This window comes from Lipotes vexillifer, unplaced genomic scaffold, assembly GCF_000442215.2.
Source record: "Lipotes vexillifer unplaced genomic scaffold, Lipotes_vexillifer_v1.1 scaffold149, whole genome shotgun sequence".
NCBI classification, from domain to species: domain Eukaryota; kingdom Metazoa; phylum Chordata; class Mammalia; order Artiodactyla; family Lipotidae; genus Lipotes; species Lipotes vexillifer.
The window spans coordinates 3054239-3072913 of record NW_006779962.1 but is presented as its reverse complement, the minus strand read 5'-3'; the positions used below and the strand labels follow the sequence as shown (position 1 = coordinate 3072913).

Here is an 18675-nt window from a genome sequence, read left to right as displayed (position 1 = left end):
AGGGGAGGGGAGGGAGGATCTTGGCGCAGATGTGGAGGCTCTGAGCCTCAGGGGGTGGAGGTCACCGCGCTGTAAGCTGGCCACACTGCCCAGGTGGGGAGGGCCCAGGAGGCCGTCTCATTGACCGGCAGCGCCCAGCAGGTGTTGGTGGAGTGAGTGAATATTGAGTCCTCAGATTCCCACCTCGGTTGATCGCTCGTGAAAGCAGGGTCCTGTCACAGCGTCTTTCGAGCCTTTCAGGGGGCCACCTGTGTTCTGATGACAACTCTTCCCTGCTTTTCCAGGGCATCCTACCCGGCCCGCTTTTCTACAAGATGTTGGGATTTTTGCAGCGCCCTGTGGTGGTGACAGCTGACATCAACTTGAATGTCGTGGCTCTGACCGCGGTGGGGTTGCTGAGCCGACTGTGGCAGCTTGCCTATCCAAGGGCCGTGGTGTAAGCCAAGCAACTCCATTTTGGGTGCATCGGAAGGAACTGTAATTTGTTCAGTGCATTGGTGACAGGAAGTGCCTTTTTGAACAGCGTAAATGGGAGAGTAAAATTCCGGGCTTCCTGGTGATGGGTGTCTTTGGCGGTTAGAGGAGAGACCAGCTTGTCCCCAGGACAGCGCCTGCAGAGGCCACCTGTTTGGTCTTGCCCCGTAGGTCAGTAGTGGGTGCAGTAGCCTTGGGTGACCTATGACAGTCTGGAGAGTGGAGGGCTGAAGATTGAGGAATTTGGAAGTGAGTCCTCACTGATACTAGAGTGTGTTCTTTGTCGTAATGGGAAATGATTGCTGTTATTATTAAAGGGCTGTTCATTATCTGATTAATACATGTGTTCTTTTTCACTTAACTTTTTATTATGGCAAATGTCAAACAGATACAAACATACAGAGAATGGTATATTCATCACCCAGCTTCAACAGTTACCAGCTCATAGCCAACCCCTTTGCTGCAGTGGATTTTTTTGAAGCACATCATAAACACTGTGTTTCATTTGTAAACAATTCAGTATCTATCTCTAAAAGCTCAGGATTCTTAAAAATCACGTGACCACAGTAGCATCATCACACCTAACAAGTTGCCAGCAGTTCCTTAATGTCAGTGAAAGCCCCTGATTGAAAGAGGTTTGTTGCGGCTGGAGCCTGCGTGCCTGCCTTTTACACCTGTTTTGTCGGGTCACCAGGTCTGATTCCGACTCTTAGCTGCAGGCCCGCTGGTGGACAGGCAGACTAGCTTTGCGTTCAGGAGGCCTTTTGGAGACTGGCTCACAGTACACCCTAAACCCAAACACAGGGAGAGAAATAAAACCCGTGTCAGGAAAGCCTCCTGAATGCCCAACTTTCGTGGGGCGTTTCCCTTCCTGTCCTTATGGATGTGTGATGCTGCACACGTGTCTTCATAGTTGGGGCAAAAGTCTGACGGTTGCTGTCACTCTCCAAAGTCATTTGGAGACACAGGTGTGCATTTACCCTCATGCCTTTTGCGTACGGTTAAGGTTTCCACTTGACTATATCATGGGTTTGCTTTGCAGTTTTGATGAAGTGTATTATGGGCAGTACGTCTCTTTTTACATGAAGCGGATCTTCTTTTTGGATGGCAGCGGACCACCGTTTGGCCACATGCTGCTGGCCTTGGGAGGTAGGATTCATTATTAAGAGAGGTGGCCCTTTAACACTTATAGGTGACATTTCTCCAGGGCAGAAGCGGTGTCTTACTCTTTATTATTGTTCCCCTATTGACTGCCGAAGTTTGGTGCTTCAGAAATATTTACTGAACAGGATAGTTACTGATTCATCTTCTGTTTTAGGTTATTTAGGAGGATTTGATGGCAACTTTTTGTGGAACAGAATTGGAGCAGGTAAAATGTCATTTTCGTTTCCCTTATTAACTTGCATATATTAGACTGGAGAGGTCGTAGCTCTCATAGGGATTAACAACTATGGTTTATTCATCTGAATCCAAGGTATGGTAAATGTTTGGGTACAAGTGAAAGATTTTCAAAAAGTCCGGTAAATTCCTTAGTGTTTAGTTACAGTAAGTATTTTATCCCTGGTTTTTGGTACACGTAGCACGCTCGCCATATGTGGCATCTGATTGCCGTTATCTTTTGTACGTGTAAATGTTATGTGTTGCCACAATGTTTTTGGAAATAGATGGGGTAAACTTATAAATAAGGATTAACTCATTTCAGAGTCCTCAGCATCACTCCCATACTTACTGAGAACTGGCCCTTGACCACACGGAGCTTCTTTCAAGGCCCCTGCCCGTGGCCTGCACACTCCGTCCCTGATGGGGCCCCCAGCCTTGCATACTTGCATTGTAGTCTGTGAGCGTGGTAGTCTGTGTGAAAAGACACTGCAGTGTAGGGAGGTGGTGTGTGCACAGTGCTCTCAGCCCCGCTGTGGTTGCTCTTCCAGAATACAGCACCAACGTGCCCGTGTGGTCCCTGCGCCTGCTGCCGGCCCTTGCAGGGGCCCTGTCGGTGCCCATGGCCTACCAGATCGTGTGGGAGCTCGGCTTCTCTCACTGTGCCGCCGTGGGGGCCGCTCTTCTGATTCTGATCGGTAAGGCCTGGTGGGACGCAGGGAAGATCCCAGCACCAGCCCTTGTTTAATGTCTGTGCGGCCCCGGAGGGCTCAGGGTTTAGTAGACGTGCCCCCCTGCAGTGTCTGCTGTTCGCAGGATGGAAGGACACACATCCAGTGTGTCCAGATTGGACTCTGGGAGTCACCCCACTCCCAGGCCGGGGGATTGTGGAGCTGTGTGTGCAGACTGTGACATCATGGAGGTGCAGCCGTGTGTAGCGGGGCTGCCCCAAACGGTATTCCTACGCTCGCCCGCCGTGAGCACCTCCCCCTGCAACCGAGTCTGTCCTTGAATGAGAAGCTACCCCGTACACCCACCTCCCAGGCCTTGACCAGTGGAGATGGACTCAGGAATTAGTGGGTATTCCTCAGAAGGGATCTCTTGGCCCAGGTCTATGAACAAAGGACATTAAGTCAGATGAAAATAAAAAGAATTCATGTCTGCTGAGTGACGACCCTAACTGGGCCCCTGTGCCCACGGAGTGTTAGGACGTCCAGGCGGCCTGCAGAATCTGTATTTCTTTTTTCAGACGAGGAAAACGAAGGCTCAGGAAGGGCAGTGACTTCCCCAGGGTCCCCCAGGTCTGGGGAGGCTTGATTCACACCTCAGAAGCGGCCTCCGTGGTTCCGGGGCGTGTCCCCTTCCAGCCACCCCGAGCCCAAACTTGCCACCCTCACGCTCTGGGTCGTTTGACAAGGGCCCTTTCTCGTGGACGTTTGCCCTCGCTGCCCAACACCTGACGCCCGTGTCATTTCCCCGACAGAGAACGCTCTGATCACTCAGTCAAGGCTGATGCTTTTGGAATCAGCGTTGATATTTTTCAACCTGTTGGCCGTGCTGTCTTACCTGAAGTTCTCCAACTCCCAGAAACACGGGTATGGAAAATGGGACGTGCTCTTCTAGTTACTAAGAAAGAGGAGTCCGGGGGGTTGGTCGACCTGAGCAGGTCTGATGCCTTTCCACGCGCGGGAGCCGCCCCAGGCACCTCGACTGGCTCTTGGCTGACTTTACAAATAATCCTCATCTTTCTGTAACTCAGACTAACTGGAAAGATGGTCTGGCCAAAAAGGAAAATTCTGTCAGGACTGGCTGCTCTCTGGGGAGACGAGGAGTCATTTCCTTGTACCTGGAGCTTGGTGCAGCCATCTGACCCCGAGATCTCTGAGGAGGGCACCTTCTCTGGCCTTTGGGAGACATTCTGATCTCCCAGCTCGGCTTCTGTGCTTTGCTCCAGGCCCTTCTCTCCGAGCTGGTGGTTTTGGTTGATACTGACGGGTGTGGCCTGCTCCTGTGCAGTCGGGTGAGTTTGCTCCACAGGTCTGGGGCAGCAGCCATGTCCTCCCTGCTTGTCTCGTCTTAACTTTCTCTCTGTTGTGTCCCTTCAGCGTCAAGTATATGGGTGTGTTCACATACTTACTGGTGCTCGGGGTTGCCGCTGTCCACGCCTGGCACCTGATAGGAGACCAGACGCTGTCAAACGTAGGTGCTGACGTCCTGGGCAGGGCGAGGCTGGCCCTGGGGGGTCGGGGGGCAGGGAGCGCCTGATGACAGGCCTCGGAGCGGGGACAGACCTGGGCCCGCCTTCCCCAAATCAGGGGTGACGTCTCCTCCATCTCTGGCAGGTCCGTGTGCTCTGTCACCTGCTCGCCCGAGCGGTGGCCCTGTTGGTCATCCCCGTCCTCGTGTACCTGCTGTTCTTCTATGTCCACCTGCTGCTGCTCTGCCGCTCCGGGCCCCACGACCAAATCATGTCCAGTGCTTTCCAGGCCAGCTTGGAGGTAAAAGTGACACCCCAGCCATCCTAGAAAGAAGGCCACACTAGACTCAGAGTTTTCTTACGAAACACCGCAAGTGGGCCTTAGAGGAAAAACCAGAACGAGAAGTGAGGCGTCGCTTCACTACCACTACACGAATTCTGAACATGCTGACGGTGTAGGAGGGAACAAGGGGTCCGCTCTCTGCAGTGTGACCTGCTGGGCAGGTGCCAGGCTGCACAGGACAAACGCGACTCTGGCATTCGCTCAAGTAGCTTTGCAAAAATAATAAAATGCTCCAATTGTGGTGTCAGCAATGTAGACTCTGAAGTTGGACAGACCTGCTCTTAAGGGCCGGCTCTGCTGACAGCCATCTCTGTGTGTTTGGGGAAATTTCTTCACTCACCCAAATCCCAGAGTTAGATGGACATAACTGCTCTTATCACGGGATGCCTGTAAGAAGTAAATACGGACGAATGGGGGGAATTCCCTGGTAGTCCAGTGGTTAGGACTCTGCGCTTTCACTGCTGGGGCCCGGGTTCAACCCGTAGTGGGAGAGCAGAGATCCTGCAAGCCGCAAGGACGAGCGGGGAGGGGTTAGGTGAGCGCCTGGCCCAGGGCAGCCTCTGGTCGGTGGTCATACAGCATAACATGTCAGGATTATATCACATGCAGTTGTAGCTAATTGTGAGATACAGTGATAACTGCCCGCACCCGGAATACACCCCGGCTGTCAGAGGGGCTGGCGGAGGTGTCACGCTCTTGCTTTCTCTCTGCCTCTCACCGGCCACCCCTTTGCTCCTGTCTCAGGGGGGGCTGGCGCGGATCACGCAAGGCCAGCCCCTGGAGGTGGCCTACGGTTCCCAGGTCACTCTGAAGAACGTCTTTGGCCAACCTGTGCCCTGCTGGCTTCATTCCCACCAGAGCACCTACCCCGTGATGTAAGGAAAGTGACGTTTTTAATTCGAAGGTTATAACGTGTTTTGACTTTTCACATTTTTGCTATTACCAACTCTCACTTTCTGTGAGTAAGTCTGTGAGACAAAAAAGAAACTGAGCTCTCAGGTCCCGATTATCGACGAGACTAGTTATTTCTGCATGTAAAACCACTATAGGGACTGGCACTGCCTGGGCTCACATCTTCAGCCCCGCTGGGATGTGAATGGATCTGGACAGCTCACTGGGTGGTGTCTGTAGGGACCTTGGTGGGGGGGAGGGGGAGGCCGCGGGCCCCTTGGTGCCCCACCCGCAGATGTACCCTCTTCTCGCAGATACGAGAATGGCCGCGGCAGCTCCCACCAGCAGCAGGTGACCTGCTACCCCTTCAAGGATGTCAACAACTGGTGGATTGTAAAGGACCCCGGGAGGTGAGTACTGGTCGGGGGACACCTCGCCTCGGTCCCGGCCTCCTCTCTGTCCATGCTCCGTCCGCAAAGCCTTGGGACCGGCTCTGTGCCGGGCAGCCCACAGTCCAGGACTTAGGGACCCAGCATCTCCTCCAGGTGTTGCCAGGCGTGTCCCGACTCTCCCCACCCCGTGGTCTGCCCCCACTCCCCGCCGCCCTGCAGACGCCCGTCTCCCTGCCATCATCCCCGCCTCCAGTCCCAGCCAGTCCTGTTGGTTCTGCCGTCAGGGTGTGCGTCTCCCCCATCGATCTGTTTCCACGCCTGCCTCCCCGATACCCCACAGCCCCCCCCAGGTGTCAGGTCAGGCTCCTGCTCAAACCCCTCCCTGAGCTCCAAGCTCCACGGCCCTTAGAACGGATCCAGTCCCCGACTGGTCTGCAGGGCCGCGCCCTCTGTCTCCAGCCCCACTCCCCTCGCAGCGCTCACCCTGCCCCACATTTCTGCAGGAAGGCAGGCTCCTGCCACAGGCTCTGCACCGCTCTCCCCGCAGCCTGGAAGGGTCCCACCGGGGCCTTTTACTCAGCACCTGAAAGTCAGCTCCTCTGGGACGCTGCCTGGCCGCCTCCCAGGCTCCCCACCTTCCCCGCTGTCAGCATCCCGTTGGCTTCCGCGTGTCCACTGTCCGGCTGCCCACATGTTTGCTCCCTGGTTCCCACTCAGTGCAGTAACTTGAGGGTGGTGGCCACGTCCGTCTGGCTCTGCCAGATGCTCAGCTCCCAGGCGCGGGGCAGAGTCTGATAGGCCCTTGCCACTTTCACTGAGCGAACGTGGAGCCACAGTCTGTTAGAAGGATTTCGGGGCAGGTGGGGGCATTCATAGCAGGTATGGCGCAGTTGCAGTCAGTGTGAAGGTGGCTACTAGTGGGGCCACGCCAGGAAGCTTGGAAAGTGACCTGAGGTCTCAGAAGAGAGTTAAATAAAACATACGCGCTGTGTTTTCACACGCGTTCACCTCATACAAGGAACACGGTGACCGGACGGCTGTGCGATTCCACACTGTGCGAGCGAGGACCAGGGCCCCTGCCGCCCCATGAGCGCAGCTACACTTTCTTCCAGGCACCAGCTGGTGGTGAACAACCCCCCGAGGCCCGTGCGGCACGGCGACATCGTGCAGCTGGTGCACGGCATGACCACCCGCCTCCTCAACACGTGAGTCCCCTCCTCTGTTCAGAGCAAAGCGTGACCGCTGCTGTGCGCCACTGCCTTTGGCCTGGCTCTGCCCTGGATGCTGGGGGGCAGGGGACCCCTAGTGGTGGTTGCAGGGTAGGGGGAGAGCCTTAGCGATCTGAGTGGGACAGCAGCCTCTCACCCGTCCTGCAGGGGTGGCCGGGGTGACGGGCCGGGGTGACAGGCCGGGGTGACGAGGAGAGTCCTGCCTGGAATGAAGTGTGGGCGTCCTTGCAGATGGGGGACCCGCGGAAAGGAGAAGTGAGTTCAGGAAGGATCTCAGCTGGGGGATGGAATCAGGAACCCTCCCTGGCTTGACCTCTGGGCAGCCTCCGCATATTGACGGGCCCAGGCCGCCTCTGCTCTCCTTCCACCCGGCCTCTCGGGCCATCTCGTGGGTCTCAGTGACCCCACACTCGCGCCCCAGCCCCGGCCTCCCCGCTGGATGCCTGGGCTCTCTGCCTCCCCTTCTGCTTCCCGGGGAAGGAGCCGGTTGCTCAGTCCTCATCCTCTTCCCTGACCCCTGTAGTCGCTGTGTCGGGAAATCCACGAAGGTCGCATCCTTCTGTCTGCACGCCCAGCCCCGTCCCGCCCCGCCCAGGCCCCATTCCCTTTGTCCTGCGATGCTGGGAACCCCCCTGCCTGCCCCCTTCTGCACACGGCAGCCACAGCTCCCTCTGAAAAACACGCACTCTACTCACTGACCTCACGTCTCTGTGGAGATCCCTCCAGTGACTCCCAGTGTGACTGTCACACTCAGAATCACACCCCACCCCTCCCCTGGCTGCAGGCCCCCCGGGACCTGGCCCTGTGACTCCAGTCACCCTAGCCCCCACTATCCCCAAAATGACCACGTGCAGCCCCCCTGGGGCCTTCACTTGCTCTGTCTGCCTGGAATTTTCTTCAACTCAGATCCCCCCCCACACACACACACCCCACCCCGTGGCCCACTCGCTCACTTTATTCAGGTGTCAGCTGAGATGTCCCCGCAGCAAAAGCGTTGCTGTGTGCTGTGCCTGCTCTGGTTGGGTGTCATTCGTAGCACTCACAGGGCCTGCGCTCGTGACTGACTTCCTTCAGTGTCCCCAGCTCCTCTGCGGGGCCTCGCGCGGAGTCTGGTGAAGCGCGGTTTCCTAGTGCGTGGGCGAGGGGAGCCGGGGTTTCTGGGCGTGTTGTCCTCCGATAGTAGTCATGGCGCCCCAGCCATTTCCGAGACCTGACCTCAGGTTGCTGCCGGCTGACCGGGTGAGCTCCCAGGCTCAGCTCGTCCTCTGAAAGGGGGATGACAGGCCCCACGGTTTAGATGGGTGTCTGCCAGATTCCCACAGAGATGTCATGACTGCAGAGTCTCTGCCCTCTCGTGTTTGATTTATCGCCCAGCTCCTACGTGCTGCATCCTTGGAGTGGCAACCGTGGTGCTTGAAGGCTGAGCTGGCTTTGTTTCCTGAAAAGCGTTTTTTTTCCCGTAAAAGCACAGTGAGCGCCTTTCAGAGGAGCTCGGGAAGCCCCTCGGCAGCGCTGTTTGGTTTTCCAGGCACGACGTCGCGGCCCCCCTGAGCCCTCACTCCCAGGAGGTGTCCTGCTACATCGACTACAATGTCTCCATGCCCGCCCAGAACCTCTGGAGGCTGGTGAGTCTAACCCCAGCGACCGTGCACGCTGGCAGCACAGCCCATTCCAAGCCGCCCCTTAGGACAAGTGACTGCCTGTTCTACGGAAAGGGGGAACTGGGTAGTTTTCTTCTATCAGAGGAAGGAGCTTATGGTACGCTGGACAGGTGGGCACTCCGTATGGGGCTCACGTGGCACTGCTGGCAGAAGGTCCCTCCCACTGTTTGGCCTCCAAACCAGTGCCCTGAGCACACTGGGAGCCTCTTTTGTCAACCCTCACCGGGGATTAAGAAGGGTTTCCCTGGGGACAGGCAGGGCCATCTGGGGGTTGATTCCTGGCACTGCCCTCCCGGGCCCTGGGCCTGTGGTCAGGCAGTGCCCTGGGCAGAGTGGCAGGAGGAAGGTTCTGTCACTGGGCCGTCAGACCGTCTGAAGTCAGGGACACGCGTGAGAAGCACAGCGGCGGTGCAGTGGCTGCACTGGGCTAACCTCCGGGCCGCCACGGGCTGCACGCCTGTAGCACCGGCCCCCCGCCGGGTTCTCGATGGTGTGAGGCCAGGCGCTGCTGGCTCTCCGCGAAGCCAGGGGCCGTGGAGGCCGCCTCTGTCTCTGTGCTGGCGCTCTGTGTCTCATGCAGGTGTCTGTGCAGCTGCCTCTGTCCCCTCCCCTAGTGCTCCTCTGATGTGAGTCGTTGCACCAGCCCCTCACCACCAGGATTCTCCTGGAGGCCCTGCCCACTCCCCTTGCTGCTAAGGCCCATTGCCGATCCTCTCCTGCTCCTCAGCCCCTCTGGTGGCACTTCGAGCCCCACATGCCCCTGTTTCCAGGAACTGAAGCTCCGGGAACAGGCAGAGAGGACGGCTGACCGGAGGGTGAGACCCGGCCTGGCCTCCTTGTCCTGTCCTCACTTAGCCCCTCGGGTTCTTTCTTGTCAGTAGCTACATGACCTCCCGGGGTCATCGCCAGGCTCCAGTAAGTTAAATATGGCAGCGCCAAGCTCTTCAGACGTTAGTTTTCTATTACCCAGTGTCAGGAGTGCCCTCTAAGGGCATCTTTCCAGGGACAGTCTCTGACCTTCCTTTGCACCATCTTTGCGCACCATCAGGCGTCGCAGAAGCTCAAGGGTGAGCTTCCGTCTTTAAGTCCCCACTGAAAAGGCTGCCCTGTGCAGTCTCTGGAGGAGGGCAGTGTCCGCCTCCCTCTGACCACCCCCCTCCAGCACCTTGCACAGGCGTCAGCAATAAAGTTGATGACACGGTCTGGGATCAGCCGTCAGCTCCCCTTGGGGGACTGTCCCCTCGTATCAGACCAAATCAGTCTCACTGTGTTGACTGGTCTTCGGCTTTACATTTAAGGAAATTTGAAAAAGAGTGAAATAACGGACCAGACCTGCTTTTACAGGACATCGTGAACAGAGAGTCGGACACGGACGTCTGGAAGACCATCTTGTCAGAGGTCCGGTTTGTGCACGTGAACACCTCAGCCATCCTCAAGGTCAGTGATGCTGCCTCACACAGTCCTGCCAGGTGGGACAGAATGAAGTGTTGCGGGAGTGGTGAGGGCCCTCTGTGACTGCTCAGAACCAAACCCTATCATGACACTCCCCAGAGGAGAGCCGGCCGCCCTTGTCAGCTGCTGGCCAAGTGACCGGGGTGGGGTCCCCCGGGGCCAGGCTGAGCCGGGCCCTCCCTCACACCCTCCCCACTTCTCTTCGCCAGCTGAGCGGGGCGCCCCTCCCGGACTGGGGCTTTCGGCAGCTGGAGGTGGTCGGGGAGCAGCTGTCCCGGGGCTACCACGGGAGCGCCGTGTGGAGCGTGGAGGAACACCGCTACGGCAGGAGTGAGCCCCAGCCGCGTGGGAGGGGCCACGTGCGCTCCGTGCTCCGCTGCAGACCCTCGCCCTCCCCCTGTAGCTGGAGCGGTGATAGGACTCGGGGTGGGGTCCGGTGTCCCTGGAAGGCAGGGCAAGCCGAGCTTTCTGACTCGAAGGATGCTGAGCGGGTGGGTGGGCCGTGTACTGTGGGGAAAACCACGTGGAGTGGCGCACTCTGACTGAGTCCTGGCGGGTTGTTTGAAAAGCAGCTGGCAGCTGCCACTGGGAGCTCCCTGATCTGGTTCTGCTTGTATCTTCTGGGTTCCGGTGTGTCTGCCAGGCCAGGAGCAGAAGGAGAGGGAACTGGAGCTGCACTCCCCTACGCAGACGGACGTCAGCAGAAACCTCAGCTTCATGGCCAGATTCTCGGAGCTGCAGGTGACAGGCGGGCGGAGGGGTGGGCAACCTTGCCCACTGGGTGCTGGCTCCTCGCCAGGGAAGGCACTGCAGTCTGTAGAACTCCCATCTGCCCAGTGTCAGCCTTTAAACTGGGACCTGACTCGGCAGGGAGGGAGTATTTCCCTCTGTCCACTCTTAAGTACATGCCTGGCGCTGTCGGTCCCCTGCCTCCTGGCTCTCCTGCCTTGTGGCTCTGCCGGCAGGAACAGTCAGGAGCCAAGGAGACTGTGCAGCAGAGTGACACTGCACACAGGTCAGGGCAGGACGGGCCACGGTCAACACGGTGCAGCCCCAGAGAACTCAGGGTCCCAAATCTAAAAGCACCCTTAGTGCCCAGTCCCATCCCTTAAACAGACGAGGCGACTGGAGCCCAGGGGTAGGTGCCTCTTGGGCTCCTCAGCCCGTTGCGCTGCCTCTGTGGCATGATCTAAGTGAATTTGAGGTTGGACGCCCACGTGAGAGGGGCAGCAGTTTACTCTGCCCTCTGGCAGATCCCTGAGCGATGAAGGCGGCTGGCTGTCCGTGTGACTCCCAGCGGCCTCTGCTTTCCGCAGTGGCGGATGCTGACAGTGAGAAGCGACGATTCCGAACACAAATACAGCTCCACGCCGCTGGACTGGGTCACGCTAGACACCAACATCGCCTACTGGCTGCACCCCAGGACCAGTGTAAGCAGAGCGTCTGTGCGGCAGAGCTGTCTTGCGCCTGGGAGTTCTGTGATGTTAAGAGCAGCTGTTGCATCCGACCAAGTCCCAGCCTTCCTGCGCTTCCCTAACAAAATCCTGGGACTTGTTTTTAGTGCTTTGGCAGCTCGAGGCCAGAGCTGCCCTGAGATGCCAAGGAGTCGGGTCCTAGCTTGTCCACAGGTCGAGGGAAACCAGGCTCGGTGGCTGCGGTGGGAGCGCATGGCTCCCCTTCTCTGGCAGACGTGGTTTTTAAAACAGCCCTGGTTGATTTCCCGCATGACACATGGCGTCTGGGCTGGTCAGTGCTCTGTTTCCCTGTACATCATTTCTCTTCACCTGGGAGAGCAAACGCAGCACGTAGCGGGTGCCCAGTAATTACCCGCTGAGGGGGGGTATGTACTCAAGATGCTCGCCCTTTTCCTCTCCCCCCGGAAGTGGAAGGCCACGGCTCGCTGAGAAGCGGGGTCTGAGATGAGCAGGTCCTCAGCGCTCTGCAGCTCTGCATCAGCTCCCCTGGGAGCAGCTCTGTTGTCAGGACAGAATCCCGTCTACTCCCGGTTCTCAGTTTCAGCTTACGGAGCTGAGAACCTTCGCACGTCCGTCCTGGCAGTGAGGGCGGAGGGTGTGGTGGGTGCCCGTGTCTGCTCTGGGCTGTGGCGTCTTGGCTGAGGTGACAGGGTCTCTCTGTGCACCCGCAGGCACAGATCCACCTGCTCGGAAACATCGTGATCTGGGCCTCGGCCAGCCTCGCCACCCTGGTGTATGCCCTGCTCTTCACCTGGTACCTGTTCAGACGCCAAAGAAGAGCCTGCGACCTCCCTGAGGGTCCGTGCAGCTGCCCACACGCGTCTCACGCCCCCTCCTTCTGGTTCTGACGGGAGCTCCTTGTGCTTCGGGGGTCAGCCCAGCCGCACCAGCAAGCAGGGCCTTGAGGCCACCTCTTTGTTTCTGCCTCGAGGGAACTTCTGTCTCTTCCCCAGAGACAGAATGTTGCAGTCCAGTCCCCGCATCGCCTTCAAGGCTTCTCCGGGGACGTGCAGGTGTCGGGCAGGAATTGCTTCCTGACCCCAGGACCCTGGAAGTGGCTGATGGGACAGAGGCGCCAGCGGGCACTTAGTCAAGGGTGGTGGTCTGCAAGGACAGAGACCCCCTTCAGACCATCCTGACACAGGAAAGGAGTGAACATCCAGGGCAGGGCAGGGCCCCAAAGGCCGTCAGGGGCAGGGAGGCGCCTCCTCTGGGCTCAGCTCCGAGCTGGCCGTTCTCTCCACTGACTCCCGGCTCTCCTGGGCGGGTGCATGGGTCCAGCCCCTCCACTGCTCCCTGAGGAGTGAGACCCAGCTCGGAATCTCCGGGTGAGCCAAGGCCAGCGGGCAGTCGGGAATAAGCTGGGCCTGGCCCCCAGGAAGCTGGCATTTCTCAGGAAGGGGACGGTAGTACCAGCAGGAAGTTACAGGAGGTTCTTAGGACAGTCTGTCCTTCCTCCAGAAATGTGGGAAGGCTGGGAGGGGACACAGAGAAATCAGGAGCCGGAGCTCGCGTGCACCTCACGGACGCGGAGGCCGGCCTGCTGGGCCGTCGGCAGCGCCGGCTCGAGATGGCCTTTTCCCGCAGATTGCTGGCCGCGCTGGGTGCTGGCCGGGGCTCTGTGCGCCGGGGGCTGGGCCGTGAACTACGTCCCCTTCTTCATGATGGAGAAGACGCTCTTTCTCTACCACTACCTGCCCGCACTCACCTTCCAGATCCTGCTGCTTCCTGTGGTCTTGGAGCACGTCAGCGACCACCTGTGCAGGTAGGGGGCCTTGGCAGCCACGCCCCCCTGGGGGTCCGGGTCTAGGGGAGTCTTGAATGGCGATTCCAGTGTGATGCAGATGGGGTTAGGATCACAAGCAAGGCTCTGCAGGGGTTCAGAGGCTGCCGGGAGAGGAAGGTAGGTGGCTGATGTGCACGGCAGATGGGGAAGGCCCTCAGGGCCTGGCGAGCACCAGGAGCAAAGAGAAGGAAAGGGAAACGTGGGGCGTGACCCGGAGCAGCCGGTGGTTCGTGGCCGGACTGCGTGGTGCATGGCAGAGATAAACCAGGAAGCTTTGTAAACCAGAGCGAGTTCGGGAGGCCAGGGCAGAGGGGGAGCCCTCTCTCTTTGGTCCCCAGGAGCCTGGTAGTACGTCAGGAGGGCTGCACTGTGCTCACGGGGGGTTCGGGGGCAATACCCCGGCATCAGACCTTAGATGGAGCAGAAGCTGCGGAATTCTGGAAGCAGAGCGAGTGAGGAGGGTGGGGCTTAGCTCATCGGGCAGGACGTGGTGAGGGCTGATGGTCAGGCAGGGGGTGGCTGGAGGAAGGAAAGGCCGGGGTAGGTGACCACGTGGGCGACGGATGCCCAGAGGACATCGTGGTGGGGAGGGGTCGGCCTCCCCACGCCCGTGCTCCGCCCTGGGCCGGCAGGTCCCAGCTCCAGAGGAGCCTCTTCGGTGCGCTGGTCGTGGCGTGGTTTGCCTCTGCCTGTCATGTGTCCAACACGCTGCGCCCGCTAACCTACGGGGACAGGTCACTCTCGCCCAGCGAACTCAAGGCCCTTCGCTGGAAAGACAGCTGGGATATCCTGATCCGGAAATAGTAGCAGGACGCGGACACAGTGGCGGACGGCAGGGCCAGGTCAGGACAAAGTAGAGCCGTCTTATGAGCGTGTTTACTTCTGACAACGCAGAGTGGCTCTGAGCGTGGTGGAGACTCAGGCTCGGCAGGGATTCTGTTCTGGTTTCGCTGTTGAAACAGTCCTCTGACGAGCACCTCGTTTTGAGCAAAGTCTGTCTTCCCCGGACCATAAAGAACAACGCCCTCCACGTCTGCTGACTCCTAGGAGCCCCGTGAACTAGCCGAGTGTGGAGCGGCCGGCGTGGGGCTCCTGTCGGCCTAGATGAAGGCAGGGAGGCCCCGGTCTTGCTGTCAGAGGCTGGTGGTGGGCTTTGGCTGACTGGCCCGCTGACCTGCTGACCTGCTGACCCCTTGAGGCCGCGGGGAATCACCCTCATGGTTCAGGGGCACACGAGCTACTGCAGCACCAGCCTGAGGAGGTTGTGCGAGGCTGGCTGTTCCTCCTCGCCATCGCTGACCCTAACCGCTGCCCGGAGAGCCTGCTGAGAGGTGCGTGAGCGACTAGCCTCTTCAACCGTCAGGGTTTGTGTCATCCATACATTTCCTCGTCCTGAATCTGCCTTTTCTTAATGTAATTAAAAAGGGACAAAGTGACATTCATATTTGGTATTATTTATTGGATCTCTCCCCAAAAGGGCACAGTAAGTTTGACAAAACTTTCACAGTCATCAGAAACCAGCCACCGTGCTCAGCTGAGCTCAACTGATGTCCCTGTGGAACTACAGTTAGAACTTGACAGCTGGTGGCTTTTGCAGAAACAGCCGCGTGGGAGGGAGGACAAACGAGGACAAGACCATGACTGCTTGTGAGGCGCGGACGCCGCGTGAGCACCGGGGACCGGCCACCTTTGGGCTGTGGCATCTGCTCACGCCTCTCTGGTCCACACACGCCTTGACTGGAGGTGATGTGCCCTTGACCTGGCCGAGGGCGACACCAGGAAAGACCTGTCCAGACAGCAGCCTGGGCTCAGGGGCCCTGAGTAGGACTGCGTGAGGACACTGTGCCCGCCAGAAGGCAGACCCCCAAGCACGCAGACTCGGGCTGGGCAGGTGGGGGCCCTGCTTGTGTTTGGTGCTGGTTAAGGAAAAGCTTGCTCCCCAGGGCTCCCTCCTGGTTCTGCCTTCCGAGCACAGGCCGGAGCACAGGTCTATGGCCCCTCGTGTACCAGGTCAGTGTGTACCAGGAGCACAACCTTGCTGGTGGGTCATGAAATTGGGTTACTAGGTCACAGCGAGCATGGTGTCAGCGACGGACTAAAACAGAAAACGTGTGGTTGTGTAACACATAAAAAGGAGTGTTACCTCTTTACACTTTTCAGTTACACGTGTGTGAACCACATCATACTAGTCTCTCTTGCTGTGGGTCCACTGTCAAAATCACAGCGTCCGGGCTCTCTCTTCAACGTTCCCCAAATATGTGACTCGCTCACCACACGTTCTGTGGCGTTTCTCAGTAACTAAAGAGACCTTTAAGCCTCTGTGATGTGAGGAAGCGGGTGGAAAGGTCAGGGCTGCCTGCAGACATCCTGTCAGACCCAGTCTGAATAACTCGTCCAGGTTTCCTGAATTACCGAGGGACGCCTGGACTCCAGCACCACCCCGGCCACGGTTGTGTGTTTAGGGGCAGGGGGGGGCATCTCTGGACCCGCGGGAGCTGAGCACCCCACTCCTCAGTGGGGCCTGCTGCTGGACTCCAGGTGCGACCGTTTGCCAGAGGTCAGCACTGCGGGGTGGTCTCCCGGCTCAGGAAACGTCCTCTTGTAGCTGCGCCCGTTGGACCCTCCGCGATGCCACTTGCAGATGTCGCCGTTGAGGATGTCTTGGATGTGCTGCACGATAAGGTTGATGGCCACTGCAGCAGAGACAGACAGAGCTGGGTCAGCTGCCCCCACTCTCCATCGCGACACGCCGGGAGGGATGCCCGCCCAGCGCCAACCTGGCGCTAACTGGTGAAGCACACGGTTTTCCTCCCTGCAGCATCTGTGTGGCGCTGAGTCTCAGCAGACAGACAAGTGCACGCTGGGGCCTGAGCACAATAAAGCCTACCTGGCTCGGTCGGCGAGGGTTTCTGTTAACTAACCGTGGTTAAGATACCTTCTGCTAATGAGTGACTCCCTGTCAGTTTTCCATATATTTTTTTTTCCCGCCAGCTTCCCTGAGATATAATTGACATAATGCATTGTGTCAGTTTAACGTGTACAATGTGTTAACTGTTTTTCCAAGTGCATTTGAAACCTGTGCCACAGATGTACACAGACAGGCCTCACGCGCTGGGGGTGTCTCAGTAACCACGACAGGATGGGCAGTGCCTGCTTCAGGGTCCTGGGAGGAGTGGGGGCAGCCGGCAGGCCTGGTCCTTACCCATGTTGTCAACCCCTCGAGGGATTATCACATCAGCATACTTCTTCGTCTGCAAGGCAAGGAAAGGAAAGTCTCGTAAGGATCCCTGTCCCCCGGATGGTTTCAGCTTGCTTGGGGCTAGATGCAGGGAAGCAAGCCCGGGCCCGTCATGGCAGATGGGGGGGCAGGGATTCAGGGTATCTGTCAACCAGGTGAGAGACGGTGACCCCAGAAGTGAGGGAAGGTGAGCTGAGACAAGCTCTAACAGCGCTTGTCTTCCGGCGTCTCTGAGATGCTTGTCTCTCATGAGCACTGCTGTAGGGGCCAGTTCTCTGTGCTGACCGCCTGGTTCTCTGGGCCGAGTGACTACACACTTGGCCCACTACACACAGGGTTCTTGACCCTGTGAGAGCAGGGCTGCGCTGCACGCGAGGACCTGCTCCCGTTCCTTCCCTGCCCCTCATCTGCTCCCACGCCGAGGAACTCGCTCCCTGTTGGGCACCCTGTGGCACCACCGAGGAGGGACCCCAACCAGATGCTGCTGAGGGGGCCGAATCTGAAGCAGCGGAGGGAGGCAAGGGAGGAAACGGTCTGGGCCCAGAGACAGAACTGCAGATCGCTGAGTGTTGCCAGCGTGTGGATTTGGGCCAAGGAGGCCTGTCACACAGATTAGCCACGGGGGCAGGCGGGACCAAGTCCTGGGGCAGCTGTGTCCGCAGGCAGTGGAGACCCACGGGAGACGTGAGCGCGAGAGGGCCAGGGCTGCCTCCCATGGGGCTGTGGACAGTGGGCTGCGGGGGCCAAGAGGGGTGGAGCCCAGCAAAGAGCTAAGAAAGGTCTCTTCCCTTTGGGGACGCGGGGGACACGGCTAGCTCGTCAACTCGCTGTGTGGCTACAGGTAAAGGGGAGGGAGAGACGGAGGGTCCGGCCCAGAGCGGTCCTGCTTCCACCCAGGGGCACCCGGTCACATCTGGAGTCCGGAGTTTTACCGTAAACGACCTACTTTGCCAAATGTCTTTCTGTAAATAAGACAAACTGCAAAACAGTCAATTTACTTTTCTGATCACTTTCCAGAAACTTCAGAGAACATGAATGTAAAATAAAAAATGTTTTCTTGAAATAGCAGAAACAGAACTCCTTCGTCCTGTTTATCTAAAGCAGGAATCCTGGTTCTAATTCCTTTGTGCCTCATTTTTCTCTTTAAGAAGCAAAATATTGTTCAATACCCCTTTAAATCCTTACGCAAGTCCTATCTAGTGACAGTGAAGACTGTGAGATGGAGGAAGACAGATGGCCACAAGCAGTGAATTCCTCGTCTATAGGCCGGCCGGCCTTCCAGTGCCAGCCAAAGGCAGCCAGAGAAACACACGGCATGGATGACGTTTCTGAGCACCTACTGTGTGCCAGACACCACTTTGGCAGCCAACAGACAAAAATCCCTGCCCCTGTGGAGCCCACCGTTCTAAGGCGGGGAAGGAAATGCACGGTGTGGGTCAGGGGAGAAATGCAGACAGGCCAGGAGGGAGGCAGTGCCGGCGCCAGGGGTGAAGCCTGGGGGGAGGGGCCGGGCGGCGAGGAGGAGGCAGTGGGGAAGGGGTGATGGGGAGAACAGAGGACACATTCACAGCTGAGAACGGCTCCTCGGGAACGTGGGTACAAGAAGCTAACTTCTCCATTTATACAGCAGACCACGTCCATCCATGGCTTGGCTCCCACAGAACGGGACACCGGGGGTCCTTCTGAAAAGGGAGAAAAGGAGGTCCCCAAGCAAGCGGAAGGCGGTACCGGCAGGCAGAACTCCTCGAAGGCCGGCTTGACGAAGGTGGTGTACTGCGTCAGGATCTGCTCCAGCTCCCGGCCGCGGTGCACGTCCCGGAGAACTGTGGCGACAGGAGCAGAGTGGGGACCTTCAGACCCCCGGGGCCCGTGGCCGGGCCGGCCAGGGGCAGAGAGGCCCACGTCCGCCTTACCTCTTCGCGACAGCCTGACATCAGGGTCAGTGTCCACAAAGAGTCGCAGGTGGAACATGTCCCGGATCTCCTGGCTGTAGAAGGCCAGGATGCCCTCGAACAGGACCACATCTGCAGGGTAGACCGCCGTGGTCTCTGCTAACCTGCAGGGTGAGACCGGGAAGGGGCCCTGCCGTCAGCTTCAGTCCCCGGGTGTGGACTCCGTGCTGCGGACAGATCGTGGTGGTGGCGGCGGCGGCGGGGGGGG

The 18675-nt window shown here is 58.4% G+C and overlaps 2 protein-coding genes across 3 annotated transcripts in view; one reads left to right on the top strand and one right to left on the bottom strand.

The window, feature by feature from the left end:
- The window catches only part of POMT1 (protein O-mannosyltransferase 1), a 14632-nt gene extending 551 nt beyond the window's left edge, over nucleotides 1-14081 (top strand). The window contains exons 2-20 of one of the 2 annotated variants that reach the window (XM_007453120.1): nucleotides 285-436; nucleotides 1517-1623; nucleotides 1793-1843; nucleotides 2403-2549; nucleotides 3335-3446; nucleotides 3806-3871; nucleotides 3957-4050; nucleotides 4194-4349; nucleotides 5136-5266; nucleotides 5597-5692; nucleotides 6787-6879; nucleotides 8432-8528; nucleotides 9909-10001; nucleotides 10226-10346; nucleotides 10660-10757; nucleotides 11333-11446; nucleotides 12163-12289; nucleotides 13079-13256; nucleotides 13910-14081. In XM_007453120.1, coding sequence (XP_007453182.1) covers nucleotides 315-436; nucleotides 1517-1623; nucleotides 1793-1843; nucleotides 2403-2549; nucleotides 3335-3446; nucleotides 3806-3871; nucleotides 3957-4050; nucleotides 4194-4349; nucleotides 5136-5266; nucleotides 5597-5692; nucleotides 6787-6879; nucleotides 8432-8528; nucleotides 9909-10001; nucleotides 10226-10346; nucleotides 10660-10757; nucleotides 11333-11446; nucleotides 12163-12289; nucleotides 13079-13256; nucleotides 13910-14081 — 2175 coding nt within the window. In that variant the 5' untranslated portion in view covers nucleotides 285-314. Of the gene's footprint in view, nucleotides 1-284; nucleotides 437-1516; nucleotides 1624-1792; nucleotides 1844-2402; nucleotides 2550-3334; nucleotides 3447-3805; nucleotides 3872-3956; nucleotides 4102-4193; nucleotides 4350-5135; nucleotides 5267-5596; nucleotides 5693-6786; nucleotides 6880-8431; nucleotides 8529-9908; nucleotides 10002-10225; nucleotides 10347-10659; nucleotides 10758-11332; nucleotides 11447-12162; nucleotides 12290-13078; nucleotides 13257-13909 lie in introns of those variants that run through there. The other variant, XM_007453119.1, reaches the window with a different exon arrangement.
- A 1707-nt stretch (nucleotides 14082-15788) lies between these two features.
- The window catches only part of UCK1 (uridine-cytidine kinase 1), a 4677-nt gene continuing 1790 nt past the window's right edge, over nucleotides 15789-18675 (bottom strand). The window contains exons 4-7 of the mRNA XM_007453118.1: nucleotides 18429-18571; nucleotides 18244-18338; nucleotides 16480-16528; nucleotides 15789-15970 (exon numbers count right to left, since the gene is read on the bottom strand). Of these exons, the coding sequence (XP_007453180.1) occupies nucleotides 15789-15970; nucleotides 16480-16528; nucleotides 18244-18338; nucleotides 18429-18571 (469 nt within the window). The remainder of the gene's footprint in view (nucleotides 15971-16479; nucleotides 16529-18243; nucleotides 18339-18428; nucleotides 18572-18675) is intronic.